This window comes from Acromyrmex echinatior, chromosome 17 (genome assembly GCF_024713525.1).
Source record: "Acromyrmex echinatior isolate Ae372 chromosome 17, ASM2471352v2, whole genome shotgun sequence".
Lineage (NCBI taxonomy): Eukaryota > Metazoa > Arthropoda > Insecta > Hymenoptera > Formicidae > Acromyrmex > Acromyrmex echinatior.
Genome location: NC_141868.1, coordinates 6,369,231 through 6,384,455, shown reverse-complemented (window position 1 = coordinate 6,384,455; position 15,225 = coordinate 6,369,231). Strand labels below are relative to the sequence as shown.

General features: G+C 30.9%; 1 protein-coding gene across 2 annotated transcripts; it reads left to right on the top strand.

Annotated features, from left to right (window-relative positions):
* Positions 1-1,828: 1,828 nt before the first annotated feature.
* LOC105145327 (histone-lysine N-methyltransferase SETMAR-like) lies at positions 1,829-9,734 on the top strand. 2 transcript variants are annotated; one of them, XM_087414913.1, is made up of 2 exons: positions 1,829-2,734; positions 9,582-9,734. In XM_087414913.1, the coding sequence occupies exon 1, from the start codon at positions 2,128-2,130 to the stop codon at positions 2,722-2,724; it is 597 nt and encodes a 198-aa protein (XP_087271039.1). In that variant the 5' UTR covers positions 1,829-2,127; the 3' UTR covers positions 2,725-2,734; positions 9,582-9,734. The 2 variants fall into 2 exon arrangements, with proteins under 2 accessions (XP_087271039.1, XP_011053101.1); XM_011054799.2 differs by lacking the exon at positions 1,829-2,734 and adding an exon at positions 4,099-4,501.
* The last annotated feature ends 5,491 nt before the right edge of the window (positions 9,735-15,225 follow it).

Below are 15,225 nucleotides of genomic sequence, written 5' to 3'. Positions count from 1 at the left end.
CGGGAAAAAAGTAGCTAACTATTGGGTCATCTAAAAAGTATCCGCGGTTTTTTGTCACTAGATGTGTTGATGATCATATATCTAGTGACAAAGTACCGCGGATACTTTTTAGATGACCCAATATTTGTGTTGTTATTGTATTGTATTTATAACGTTATTATTCTGTAAAAAATCACATTTCTTTAAAATGAAAGAACTTTATGTTCACAAAAACGATGAATTGTGGATATTAAACATATCCGAATTCGGATTGCTCAATTCCATGCTGAATTCGTAGCAGTAACAATGATAGTAAGTATTTCGATAAAACATTTCGTCATGCATAAATATATATATGTATAAACATACATAAATACGTATAAATATAAACATATAATTATATATATAAATATATATATATATAATTATTAAAGGAAAGTGAGTCTTAAAGGGACATTCCCTTATTTCTCAGGCGCCCAATTATGAAACTTTATCCCTAAGATGGAAAGTGAAAATTTTAACCATTGAAGTTAATGGAGAAATTTTTTACTTTTTACTTTTCACCCTAGGAAAAAAGTTTCATAATTGATACCCAGAAATTAACTATTGTACTTTATTAATAAAATCTGTTTAACTAATTGAAGAAGTACAAACTCATAATTCATACATTTGTGGCTTGTTTGTATACCAAATCAGTTAAAAACGAACTCTACGAAAGCGAATAGAATTCTTACGATTAATTTTTTTTGCTATTTGCTTAGTTTAAATAATAGTGATATATTATTGATATGATGTTACATCGTTTAAAATGTTTGTAGTTTCTTAAATCAGTTTTATTTATATTATTTTTTCTTTCTTAATTTTTTCATAATATGATTTTAAACATAAAATTGGAGTGCAGCATAAACCGCCATGTAAAACAGAGCTAACTTAATTTATATTGCTTTATAGTGTCAAATAACTGCTGGAGTTGAAAACAATTGTGCATATATAGGAAAACTCTTAAAAAACTATCACGTTACATATTTGCATCTTGTAGAACAGCATAAAGTAATGTATGCATATAATGTTTTATATCAAAGTGAAAAAATTCTGAAAAATCTTATATACTTGTAGGTATTTTATACAGATAATTCCTGTAAAAGAAAAAGAATAGCAATACATAGCATTAACTGTCTACTGTGTGAGTTTTGGAGTTCATTTTGTCAGGCATTCATTTTTGCTTATCTTACGAAAAAATTATTGCAAAATTGCAAACAGTATTATAAAAACTGCTTATATAATAGAAACTCTATCTAATAGAAGACACTTTTTATTTTGTACTTTTTATTTTATACTTTTTTATTACTTTTTAATGTAATAAAAACAATAATAATGAGAAAACGTCAAAAATAAAGAAACAATTTTCGCATTGTTTGTTTTAGAAAAAGTCAAATTTAGAGAAACGTAAAAAAATTACTTATACATAATGTAATTTTGCATAATATTAATAATAATTTTGTATAATGATCAGCGATTTTTTTACATTTCTTCAAACATGATTTCTTCTAAAACAAATAATGGGAAAATTATCTTTTTAATTTTTTAAATGTCTTTATTATTGTTATGATTTTTATTACACTAAACAGTAATTTTACAAAAAAAAAAACGATGTACAAACATGTATGTATGGACATATTTCATGTACATATACATATATATTTACATGCATCTTTATGTATATTTATACATATATTTATATTTAAGGCCAGTTTCACCAATGTCAGTTACCTTCGATTGACTAGCCAATCGCGTTTACTGTTTAGTAGAATTTACCAATTGCGGCTGGCAGTTAATCACGATTAAACTCGGTGAAACCGACTCTTATATATGAAATATATTTATATTTATATATGAATTTTTTACCCGGATTAATATCGACTTCATACCTAATTGATTATAACGTACATGCAGACGATAATTTTCTCATAGGATAAAAAGCTGGTTCAACGACTCTGATTCACCATGCATAAGTTTTGATTGTAGCCTTAAACTTCAAAATTTCTTAAAAAGCAGCAATATAATAATTATTCCATACACCCATTAGAATTTTTTATCTTCATTTCATTTAGTTCCGTTTCGCTATGCACAAAGGAAAAAACTGAGTTAATGCGCACATGTGATGTGCGCTGCATTCCATGCGGTCCATGCATGAAACAGAACGCACCCAAAATATTGACCGACTCTTACTCTAGAAACTCTATTTTTGGGTTTGACAATAAATCTCAGATCTCAGGGATGTCTGGGATCAGTATGCCTACTAAAGAAACCTCACAATTACAAGTCCTCCTAAGTGCAACTATGTTGGCAAAGTCAGTTAGCGAGACTACAAGCTATAAAAAAGAAGAAGAAGAAGAAGAAGCAAAATTGGACAAAAAAATAAAATCCCAAAAAGATTTTCGCCAATTGATGCTGTATTGCTTCAAGCAAGGCTTCACAGCTTCGCAGACTATGATTGAGCTGTACTCTGTCTTTGGAAAAACCTGTGTCACTCTCCATACAATTTGGAAGTGGTATCGAAAATTTAGAACTGGTGATTTCAATGTAGAAGATCTTCCTCGCTCTGGCCGACCTCAGAAATTTGATGTAACACTTCTCAAGGACATCATGCACAAAAATCCGCAAATGACCGTTAAAGAACTCGCCGCCACTCTGCACAAATCCGCTTCCACAGTGCAAATCTACCTGAAGAAGCTGGGTAAATAGTAGATAAGAGGTCTGTTTTTTATTTCTGCTCTCCATGAACTTAAGGATACTATTTAAGTTAAAGTGAAACAAAATATATTTGTGCAGGAATAAAAAACTGACCTGATGTATTGTGTGCTGAATTTATACAGTAGATTTGAAATGAATTTTTCACTACCTAATATATAAAAGAATATTTCTCATTCTCAGTTTTATATTGAAAATTATCATTATAATAACCTACATTTTTCTTTAATTTCAATCTTAATATATTTTGATTTTAATGTACCTAATTTCTTAGTGCTGCAAGCTGTTCATGTTGAGTTGAATACTTGGCAATCATCAACCGCAGTCCGTGTAATCGAGTTTCTCCATTTCTGAGTAATTCATTATTCCTTCATTTTAGTTTTCTCTTCATTCTGAAGAGCATATTGAATTCCATGAAGTGAGAGAGAAGGTCCGAACTTTGTGAGATGAAAGTGTTGTTCTCGTAAGATTTGTAAGAACTTGTGAATGCTTACAACAAATTTTATGAGAACAAGTTACGAACCAGACGATTCTGCTTAGAATTGCCTATAAGCTTATCAACCTTGTTTTTAGGAATCTTGTCTAGACTATTCAGTTAACAAGTAAAACTGGATATTACATATTCAATTCTCCAATTAATAAAATGAAATTATTTTAGTAAATTATACTTTTATTAATTAATTAGTAATGTTTTTCTTATATTCGTTCAAAGATATATATTTTATTTTAAAAAAATATTAAACGTTTTTTTATTTTAAACATGCGTTGAATATAGTAAATGACGGTCAAAGTATGTAAACAGAATGGTACATATTACTATAAGTTTTTATTAGTTGTTCATATAGTATTTTATATTAAATAAAAATGATTAATTATTTTATACAACTATTAATTACTCTTAATTTTATTTAAAAAATGACATTGTAAGCAACTTTTTAAAAAAAAATTGTATATTTAATCTAGTTTTATATTAGGTGTTGGCATAATTCTAGCGTTTTAGCAGTATGGGAATACGTTCATTAATGTATTTTTTATGCTCATCACCTCATCTGGTGAAATAGAATAACATTTCTTTCATTAAAACTCTGAGCGAATTATTCCACACCAATAATTTATTATCTTCGTCGGGGTTTCTTCTCGTTGGATTTTGTTTGCAAACAATATTGCTACATCAAAAAGTCTAAATTATTGTCTTAGTAATTTAGATTTTTTTAATATGGCAGCTCTTTTTGTTAGCCCTAATTGGAGAGGGGAGGAGTCTGTTGAAGGGAATAGGTGGTATAGTTGGGCGCCATTTGTAATTAACCTTACCCGTTTAGTCTGGTCACACATATCTCAGTTCATTCACCTGTGCATTTAGATCGTAAAATGTCGTGTTGGATACGTGATTGCCCCACCAAAAGTGGATTAACGAAGAAGAGCCTTTTTACACCTTACTCGGATGAAATATTCAACAAATGGAAGGATAGTGGAATTGCTAAAAAAGGCATCAATAAATTTACCAAAAAAAATCGCGTCTGCGAATTACATTTTCAAAAAGATGACGTTATCCGAGTAGATACTTTTAAGATAGAGGGTAGTGAAGATTTTTTGGTGCCACGTAAGATACCGAAGTTGAGAAAAGGTGCTATTCCATCAATTTTTCCACCAGTCAGGCATTATCATATAAACTCCATTGGCGAGCAGATAAATTACTATCGTATAAATGTCAACAAACAGAATCAGATAAAACAGCAGACTGGAGAAACGAGCGTTGTAGCTCAGTTAACGAGTACGTTTAATTGTTTCGTTTTTATTTGCCTATCTTTTTTCTTTTTCGTTTTCTTATCTATCATGAAGGGTCACAGTACCATGCGATGATAAATTTGCTCATATTCTCTCCGGGGAGAGCAGAGGATACACTTTTGTACAGAAATCACGAATAGTATGCCTTCTGTATGAAGTCTTTTCTGTACTAGCATTTAACTTGTAGATTCACAAATAGAATGATGTTCTTGCTCCTTAAACGAACCTGGATTGTTAGTCATTGTTAATCCGCGAACCGAGCACCAAGTCATCCGGAGCCTCGTTCAGTTTGCCTGTCTCATACATACTATCTTACACCACGACATTACTTTACAAATGGCGTCCATTCGTGAAAATCTCCTGTTCCTTTCAGCGGACTCCCTCCCAATTAGGAGTAACGAATCACTTTTCTTGCTCGCGCGTTATCGGAATAGTTCGGACTCCTCTCTTCTTTCTTTGTTGCGTTGTCCTCGTTATCTGATTTCTTCTCTTCCATTGCATTTATTTTTTTTTCTCGAATCGATCTCGAAGATTTATTCGAAGATGTGTCAAAAAAATGAAAATATTGAATTTGTATGAAATTATACGTAACAAGTAATTTTTTGTATCTGAAAAAAAATATAGATTCGCATTTTTTTTGTTATATCTAAAAAATTAAGATATAAAAATTAACAAGAGAGAGTTTTTTTCTCTCGGTCAAGCTGGATCTTAAGTGTCAATTATTTTAATTGTCTACCGAATTGATTTTTCGGCCTTGAAACGCAAACCCGATTCAATTGCAGTAATAACATCACAAATTAAATTGCCTAGCAGTTTAATAATTCGATGCTCATAGACATCTTATAAAAATTTTAATGCTGAATAACATATTAAAATTTGTAAATAATCTTGTCGCAAAAAATATCTCGCCCGGGATTGACCATCGAAAAATCGTTCTTCGTAACGCCCCGAGAAAAAATATTGTAAATATAATTATGTAAAATTATATAAAAATATATATAATTTTACGTAATTGTATATAAATGAGCAGATTTTATATATAATTATATATAATTATATTGGGTCATCTAAAAAGTATCCGCGGTTTTTTGTCACTAGATGGTGTTGATCATCAATACCATCTAGTGACAAAAAACCGCGGATACTTTTTAGATGACCCAATATATATTTATACACATATATATATATATATATATATTAAATATAATTTATAATACATATATTATACATATATATTTATATATAATTATATAGAATTATATATAATTTTATATAATTATATATAAAATATTTTTTTCCCGGGGCGCGCTCTTGTTTAATGTAGAAGTAAAATCTATCTTTAAAGTCTTGACTCTTCAGTATTTCTTTGTCTTTTGAAACAAATCAATAACCGTTTAAATATTATAAACTTCCATCACATGATGTTTATTTGACGATATTATGCTTTAAGGTATTTATACTCCGATTACGCAAGTCAACAACAAACTCAAACATATCTCTAAATTTCAAGCAAATATCGTTATGTAAAATCTAAAAAAAAAGTATTTTATATATTTATGATATTAAATCATAAATAAATTTAAGAAAAAAAAAGAAAACTTCCGTATTACGTAGAAGAAGATCGTGACAACGTCACATTTTTGGAGCAGATGAATGTAGGCACAAAAGGTTATTGGCAAAATATTTATACGAAAGAAAAATGTCCGCACAGCTGCGTTATAAAGGAAGATACATCAAAAGTAAAGCAAAAAAAGAAAAATGTAAAATGACTCTCGCGAAGATACGACAAGAAAGGCGTAATCTTTCTCTTAATGAGGAACGAGATATACCAGATCCATGTGATGGTAATTGCACTGTGAACTTGAAAGTGCTCGGAAAGTTGCCATACTAGATTTCCTCAGGGCTATGTTCAGATTCTCATCAAATGCTATCCAGATATCACTCTATCCTTATTGTTTATCGAACGTTAAATAAGGATGACATTAGATCTGTTTTTTATTGCACTCTGAATCGGTGCATAAGTTGAAATAAAACAAATATATTGTACGTTTCACTTCATTTCGTGTACCAGTTTGAAAAGTGCAGCAATAAAAACAGACCTATTGCATTCAGGGAGCATCCGAAACATACCCCTACAGGGTAGGAATCCGAACATTTCTTAAGCCATGAGCAGTTATGCATTGGAAATTGAGATTGAGATTAAAATTGAAGATTGCTCGATCACAGTATGAATTGTATCCAACAGCATTGGAAATTAGATTGAGATTAATAAGAATATCGGATAGCTAGAATCGCACATAACAAAAATTATTGAATACGCATTTAATTGCACTCACATTTTAATTGTGGTGTGTTTGTACTTCTTGTAACCCTTTATAACTTATTATTTTGTACATACGCATTTGATGAGGTTAGTTCAATCTGCAATCTCAATATCGACCTGCTTTGTTCTCATTGGTCGAACGTCAATCTTAATCTCAATCTCAATCTCCAATACATAGTCTGATCACGATTTTAGGATATCGATCATATAACTTTTTTCTTGGGGCGAAAACATGAAAAATGAAAATTTTTTCTATTTTATATGTGTATATACATACAATGTATATGTACATACGCATACAATTTTCACTTTTCACGTTTCCATTCTAGAGAAAAAGTTACGTGATCGATAATCAGTTCTTGACAAAATGTATAAAATCAAGATTTTTTTATTGACTCAAACTTTAATATTGTGCGATAAATATTTGCGATGTTGTTACACGTGCTTCCTCACGAATTTATTATAACTATTCGAGATTTTTTCATGAACTTCTTGAATGCGATTTCAAGGCTATATGAAAATTCGTGACGCATCACAGCAAAAATGACTATACTGGTTGCGTTCAATAGAAAAAATAGCTTTGCAACTGTTTTAAAATTCTTTAATATGGATTGGTTTTGCCCTTTCCGGTAAAAAATTTCATCCATAAATATGTATAAACATTCATAAATATCAAACATTCATAAACATGTATAATCATATACAAAATATATCCATACATGTTCATACATCTCTTTTCCTTTTGTAAAATTATTTTTTAGTGTAATAGAAATAATAATAGTATATGAAAACATTAAAAATAATTAAAGGGATAATTTTCGCATTGTTTAAAAAAAAAACAAGTTTGGAAAAATGTAAAACAACTGCTCATACACTATTATGCATAATTTTAGATATAATTATACATAAGTAATTTTTTTACATTTTTTCAAACATGATTTTTTTCTAGAACAAATACTATAAAAATTACCCTTTTAATTATTTTCATATTCACGCATGAAACATTTTTTATCGGGTTAGTTGATTCTTACTGAATCTAAATGTATAAAATCAATCATATTTAATGTAAATCATGATAAATACGAAAAATTTGCAATGTTTGATCGGTTATATATTAGGAACGGGATGTAATTCAAATTCATCTCTTATAGGCATATGTATTAATATCTAAATTACTCAAGACGAAAGTTTCAAAACATTCTTGAATAATGCATTTTGGGGTATAATCTTTCAACCTTTCAAATTTTCAATCTTATTCTACGGTGTTCTTTGTACACTGACTATTCCCGTTATAAAAAAGCGCGCTGAATGATTATGGATCTTCTACAATAAGCCATTAGTCATTAATCAGGAGTCAGAAGCTAAAAACTGATCAATCACAGTCGTCAATTTTTAAGTTCTGACTTCTGATTAAATGGCTTTATGATTAAATGACTTATTATAGAAAGTCCATTAACTTCAGCAGCGTTAAACTTATCACTTTGTTTTATGTATTCGCACATCATAAACATATCAATTTGCAGCAGATTTGTTGAGTCAGCCTTCACAAAACATGGCTTTAAAATATTTGGCATTCTTAGAGCTGATTGTACTGACGTTACTTTGACTTTAAGCGAGGCCTGAAACTTTCATTTTCTCTCTTTAAAGCTGAGAGAGAAAAAAATGAAGAGTTTTAAGGCTTAAAATCAAAGTAACGGTGGTACAAACAGGCCCTATGCGCTTCGAAAATTTCGTTAAAAAATACTACGGGACTGTCAATGCGTAATAACAAATAAAAACGAAAGACTTGCGCGAAGACGAAACAATCCTGTGACGTCATATAAAAAAATCTAATGTAATTGTAACGTTTTCTTTTGTTTAAATTTTCAAAAAATTTTCAACTTTATTAATAAATAAATATAAATAAATATAAATTAAACTATTTCATTGTTATGGATAGTTCAACGTTTATACTTTGATAAATCAATCGAATTTAGCAATTTCGAAATTTACTTGAAGACCGAATTTCTCTCTTTTTATTAAATTCAATTTATACTACAACTCCATTTCTCAAATTTAATTTTCTTCGAGAGACTAGCCAAAGATGCACTAAAAAAACTTAGAATATTGGTACTGCACGACTGAATTAATATCCTTATTTCCTTTCTTATTCCCAACGATATTAATTATTTTTGTATTTTAATTTTTCGATTTTAGCTTCAACCTTTTCTAATTCGTTTATTCTTTTAATTTACTTATTCTTGCGATATGTCAGCGTATACAGAATAAGTAAAAGGGCGCGGCGAAATATCTCGAAAACAAAACATTTTTGGGAATAATAATTCAGACAAAAGTTGTCTTGAATAGAGTTTAAAAAGATCTATTTATTGATTATATCTGTTTGACTTGGCAGACATCGCCAAGATTACATCGATTTTTTTAAATGGGATCCCAGTGAAAATTTTTCTCAGAATTTTTTATACAAGTGAATTCTGAAATATTTTGAAATTTCACATTCCATAATTTTTAGATTCTATAGCATTTCATCAGAAGTTATACTTACAAAAAATCTTAGAAATCTTACAATATTTTATAATTAACATTCATAACAAAAATTCTGAGAAAAGATGTAGATTTTCTGAGAAATGTTCCAATTCATATAAAAAATGCGAGAAAATTATAAAATTATATAGAAATTCTGAAAAATTATATGAAAAATTTTGAGAAAAATGTTCACCAGGGGATACCTTGTTTTTGGTTCCAGAGCTTTTTGATTCTAATAGTTGATGTCAAGAGCTTTTCGCAACAATACAATAAAGTTCATTTTCATTACGTAGGGGAAACTGGAGATCGGAGCTAGTAGATTATAGGAGTAGATAGACTAATCGGGACTACGTTATTAAAAGGGGAAAAAGAACACGCAAGACAAGCGTAAATAATTGTGTTCAGCAAAAAAAGCAGCTTTGCAACTGTTGTGAAATTCTTTAATATGATTGGTCTTTCTCTTAGTTTGTCACTGAATTTAAATATATTAATCAATTATATTCAAGAATTTTACAACAGTTGCAAAGCTGCTTTTTCTGCTGAACACAGCTATACATCGGAGCACGCAACACTCAATAGCTACTGTCACGCCACTCAGTCTGCTGTGATATTTCCGTATGGATGTATCTGTGACAGAGGTTAGGTTATAATTAAACAAAATTGTACATGTAAGTAAACGTTTTTATTCTTAAAATTTTGTTTTGCAATCACACATAGTATCTGAGATATTTGATTTTTGTTCAGATAGTAAGTTTAATGAAGTCCAACAGATTATTTTTGTTTATCTGCTTTGTTATCGTATACTGTTATTTTTAGAAAATTAATGGATGGGGCTAGTAGACTAACCTCGGGATGGAGCTATATGACTTATTTAATGACGACTTTTATAATACCTACTTTCTAAATTTCTTGAAATCTCACTTTAAAAGAGTGAAAATACAGCTACTTTTGAAAAAGAGTGAAAACATTTCACTTTTTAAGAAATAATGGCATTATTTACTTCTTTAAACAGATCTATCTCAGTAATAAATGTTCAGTTTTTTCCTCTCACGTCCAATCTTGATGAAACTAGGTTCATTTGACGTGTTTTTGCACGAAACGAACAAAAAAGCGTCGCTCTGCCTCGCGAAGCAAGATATTAAAGTTGTTAGGTTAGAAAATCTCATTCACTGCGATTTTATTCCAAAAAGGGAATGAAATATTTCACTCTTTTTTAACATGAGATTTCACTCTCTTTCAAGAAGTAAAATATTTTCACTCTTTTCTAAAAATAGCTGTATTTTCACTCTCTTTGAGATGGCACTCAAAAGAATTTAGAGAGTATTTTATTTTTATTTTAAAAACACACATTACAGACCTTTTTTTTTTAATACACCTAATGCAATAATTTTTATAATTTAATGAATTTTAATAATAAAATGGAATAATTAAATTATACGTATAATATTATTATAAATATTGTAATATTAATTTAATTACAGAAAATCATGAGGACATACAAGAGAAAGACAAATAAGGGAAATATTCCGAAGAGCATTATAGAATTTGCATGTAAAGAAGTAATTTTAGAAGGAAAAAGTGTTCGTTCTTCAGCAGCGAAATATGATATCTCATTTACAACTTTGCAAAGATATGTTAATAAATTAAAAGCTGCAGGAAAAGATGTTAGTCAAATATCGAATATTCAATTTACTCATGTAGGTTACGGCAAAAATCACCAAATTTTTCATAATACAGAAGAAATTGCTTTAGTGGAATATATTAAAAGAATAGCAGATATTTATTATGGTATAACACCCAAAGAAGTAAGGAAATTGGCTTATCAATTTGCAATGAAAAACGGAACTAAAGTACGAGTTTCTTGGAATGAAAATAAAATGGCAGGTGAAGATTGGTTCGGATATTTCCTTAAACGCAATAACAATTTACCAATAATATTAAAAGCTACAAGTCCCTCTAGAGCGATGTCATTTAACAAACGTAATGTTAATTTATTCTTCACAAATTTGAAAACAATCTGTGATTGTCTAAAAGTGAAGCCATCTAATATCTGGAATATGGATGAGGTAGGGATTAGTACTGTTCACACTCCTGATCGTGTAATTGCACGTCGTGAGATGAAACAACTAGGAAAGATAATTTCATTCGAAACAGAAACTCTCGTTACCATGGCAGTTGCAGTTTCAGCTATCGGAAATATGATCCCACCATTTTTTATATTTCCAAGAGCCCATTACAAAGATCATTTTATACAAGAAGGCCCTCTTGGATCTGCAGGTGATGTCAATCCATTAGGTTGGATGGAAGAAGAACATTTTATAAAATATTGTCAACACTTTGTTCGTCATGTTAGACCATCTAAAGAGAAGCCTGTTCTTCTTTTACTTGACAACCATGAATCTCACCTTTCTATTGAGGCACTGGATTATTTGAAAGAGAATGGAATCACAGTTTTATCGTTCCCTTATCATTGCAGTCATAAGTTGCAGCCGCTAGATAGATCTGTATATGAACCTTTGAAAAATCACATCAACACAGCATGTGACAATTGGCTAGTTAGTAATCCAGGAAAATCTTTATCTATATATCACATTTCCGAAATAATAAAAACTGCATTACCTCTGGCAACAACTTCAATAAATATTCAAGCAGGTTTCCGCGTTTCAGGAATATCTCCTTTAAATGAAAATATATTTCCTGATATTGAATTCTTAGGATCTAATGTGATCGATAGAGAAGATACTTCTATTGTTATCAAAGCTGAGAACGATGAACTTCTTTCTGTCCAGGAAAATGTCGATCTTTCAGCTGCCCAGGAAAATGTCGATTTTTTATCTCTCAAGAAAAATATCAGTCCATCTTCGATATATCAGGATATAAGACATCTGCCAAAAGTGGAACCGTATCAAGAAAAAAAAAGAACTTGTAAACGAACTAATGCAATATATACAGACTCGCTAGAAAAAGATGCTCTCATGGAGCAAAAGCTAGATTGTTCAAGAAAAAGTAGAATCAGCAAGGAAGAAACGGGAATCGAACAAAAAAGCAAGACAATAAGAAAAAGTAAGTAAAATCCAAGTAAAAGAAAACATTCTTTGGTTGAAAAAGTCATAGAAGGAGGTGAATTTTAATAAAATAAATTCTTCATCCTTGAATGAGAGATAATGAAATGTATTCCGTTTGTGCAGAAAGTTAGTTATCAATTTCTTCTTATTATTAAAATATTAGATAGTCAAATGTGTGTGTATATATATAAGATGTAGTAAAAAGAAATCCATTATTTTTCGAATAGATGGTAATCTGTATCTCGCGTTGTATAAGTGCGATCGGGTTACGCTAGATGGCGTTAGAAAGATAAGATTTCGTACTAAAAAAAACTTTTCAGACAGTTTTGTGATTGCTTGACTCAGTATTGTTTGAGCGCGCGTCAAAGATGGACACCAGCAAAGAGAAAATATGCCATATTTTAGAATTTTTCTTCGATAAAGGCGAAAACGCAAGCCAAGCGGCTGAAAATGTGAATAGTGTTTATGGTCCTGATACTATAACAGCCAATCACGCGCAATTTTGGTTTCGTCGATTCCGTTCCGGTAATTTTGATATCAAAGATGCACCACGCTCTGGAAGGCCAATTATCGAAAATGTCGATAAAATAATGCAAATCGTCGAGTCCGACCGTCATGTAAGCACTGTTTTGATTGCCCAGGAGCTAAACATTGCACAAAAAACCGTTTGGGACCACTTGAATAAGGCTGGATACGAAAAGAAGCTCGATGTATGGGTGCCACACGAGTTAACGCAAAAAAATCTCATCGACCGAATTTCCATCTGCGAATCGCTGCTGAATCGCAACAAAATCAACCCATTTCTGAAGCGGATGGTGATTAGTGATGAAAAGTGGGTTACTTATGACAACGTAAAGCGAAAACGGTCGTGGTCGAATCGCGGTGAGCCGGCGCAAACGGTGGCCAAGCCAGGATTGACGGTCATGAAGGTTTTGCTGTGTGTTTGGTGGGATTGGCAGGGAATCATCTACTATGAGCTCCTCCCCTACGGCCAAACTCTTAATTCGGACCTGTATTGTCAACAATTGGACCGTCTGAAGGAAGCAATCGCCCAGAAGCGGCCAGCATTGGCCAATAGGAAAGGAATTGTGTTCCATCAGGACAACGCAAGGCCACACACATCGATAGTGACTCGCCAGAAGCTCCGGGAGCTTGGTTGGGAGGTTCTTATGCATCCACCTTATAGTCCGGACCTGGCTCCAAGTGATTACCACCTGTTCCTGTCTATGGCGAATGATTTTGCTGATGAAAAATTCGTCTCAAGAGAAGCTTGTGAAAATCGACTGTCCCAATTTTTTGCCAATAAGGACGAGGGTTTCTATGAGAGAGGCATAATGGAATTACCTTCAAAATGGCAACAAGTTATCGAACAAAACGGTGCATATTTGATCTAAATCGGATCATTCTAACTATATTAAATAAAGCCTTCAATTTCATGCAAAAATAATGGATATCTTGTTACTACATCTTATATATATAACGTCAAATATAGTATAAAATTCATTTCTTCGATAAGTCTTAATTTCATCTGTAAAAATTCAAAACTGAAAAATAAATCTATTAGCTCCGCTATTTAATAGATCCAGTTATAAGGCTTGAAAATGAACTTTATTGTAGTGTTTTAAAAAGTTCTTAACATCATAAATTCTGGAATCAAAAATAAGTTGTCCCAATTTAAAAAAATCAATGTGGCATTGATCTTGGCGACACCATCCAAGATCATACAGATGTGATCAGTAAATAGATCTTTTTAAATCTTACAACTTTTGTCTGAAGCGTTTTTTCCAAAAATGCTTTGTTTTCGAGATATTTCACCGGTAGGGAGACTTTTCAGTCACCCTATTTAAATTAATTCTCATGTTTTCTTCTCAGTAACATTATTATTTTTGTCTTGTATAGGTAAGAACAATATAAATTCTGATAAGGATGTTAAAGTTAAAAGAGATTCGTATGCTGATGAAACGATGAAAGATGACAGCAGAGTACAGGGATTCAAAAGAGAATTGGAAGCAGATAAGATCCTTGGCTCGGCAGATGACAATGGAAAGCTAATGTATTTGATGCAATGGTAAGTAATACGTCCTAATAGTTATTGCGTTTAATATCATCACATGCCTTGATGATTGAATTGATAAGATCGATGTCTATATGGAGGAAAATCAAAATTCAAATCCTAGCAGAAATGGTATTTTTCACAATAAATATATATATTCTTTCTACTATTTAAAGATAAATTAATTCGCATTAGTATGAAATTGCATGTCGATATAATTTGTAATATTACGTAGAGCCTCAATCTACTAGTATGTGTCAAGACCTGCAGATAATCAGCGCACAATTTACTTGAACTGGAAATTGTAAAAATTTACACAAAAATAATTACACATCAAGACTCGTCTTGATTGAATGTGACTCTCTTTACTCATTTGTATTAATACATCTATTTCTAATGTCAAATGCATATTTAGGAAATACAAATAAAGAATTCAAATTAATGCGAATTTAAAACCGATTGAAGCTGAATGATGAATAAGAATAATTTTGTTTGTGCAGGAAAGGAACAGATGCAGTTGACATGGTGTCTGCCAGTGAAGCCAATGTCAAGTGCCCTCAAATTGTTATTCGATTTTATGAGGAGAGAATAACTTGGAAAAGAGCAAAAGTAAAATCGTAATGAGCTTTCTGGAAAGTCAAACTTCATATTTTTTGAAAAATTGACTTTTATTGTGACTATGTATACGGTTAAAGTCTCATTACAAATGTTTTGAATTTGATTGATTATTAGAAGAAAGAATTTTA

Excerpts from the sequence above, each read along its gene's own strand:
- LOC105145327 (XM_087414913.1), top strand. The coding sequence starts at position 2,128 with ATGCGCACATGTGATGTGCGCTGCATTCCATGCGGTCCATGCATGAAA.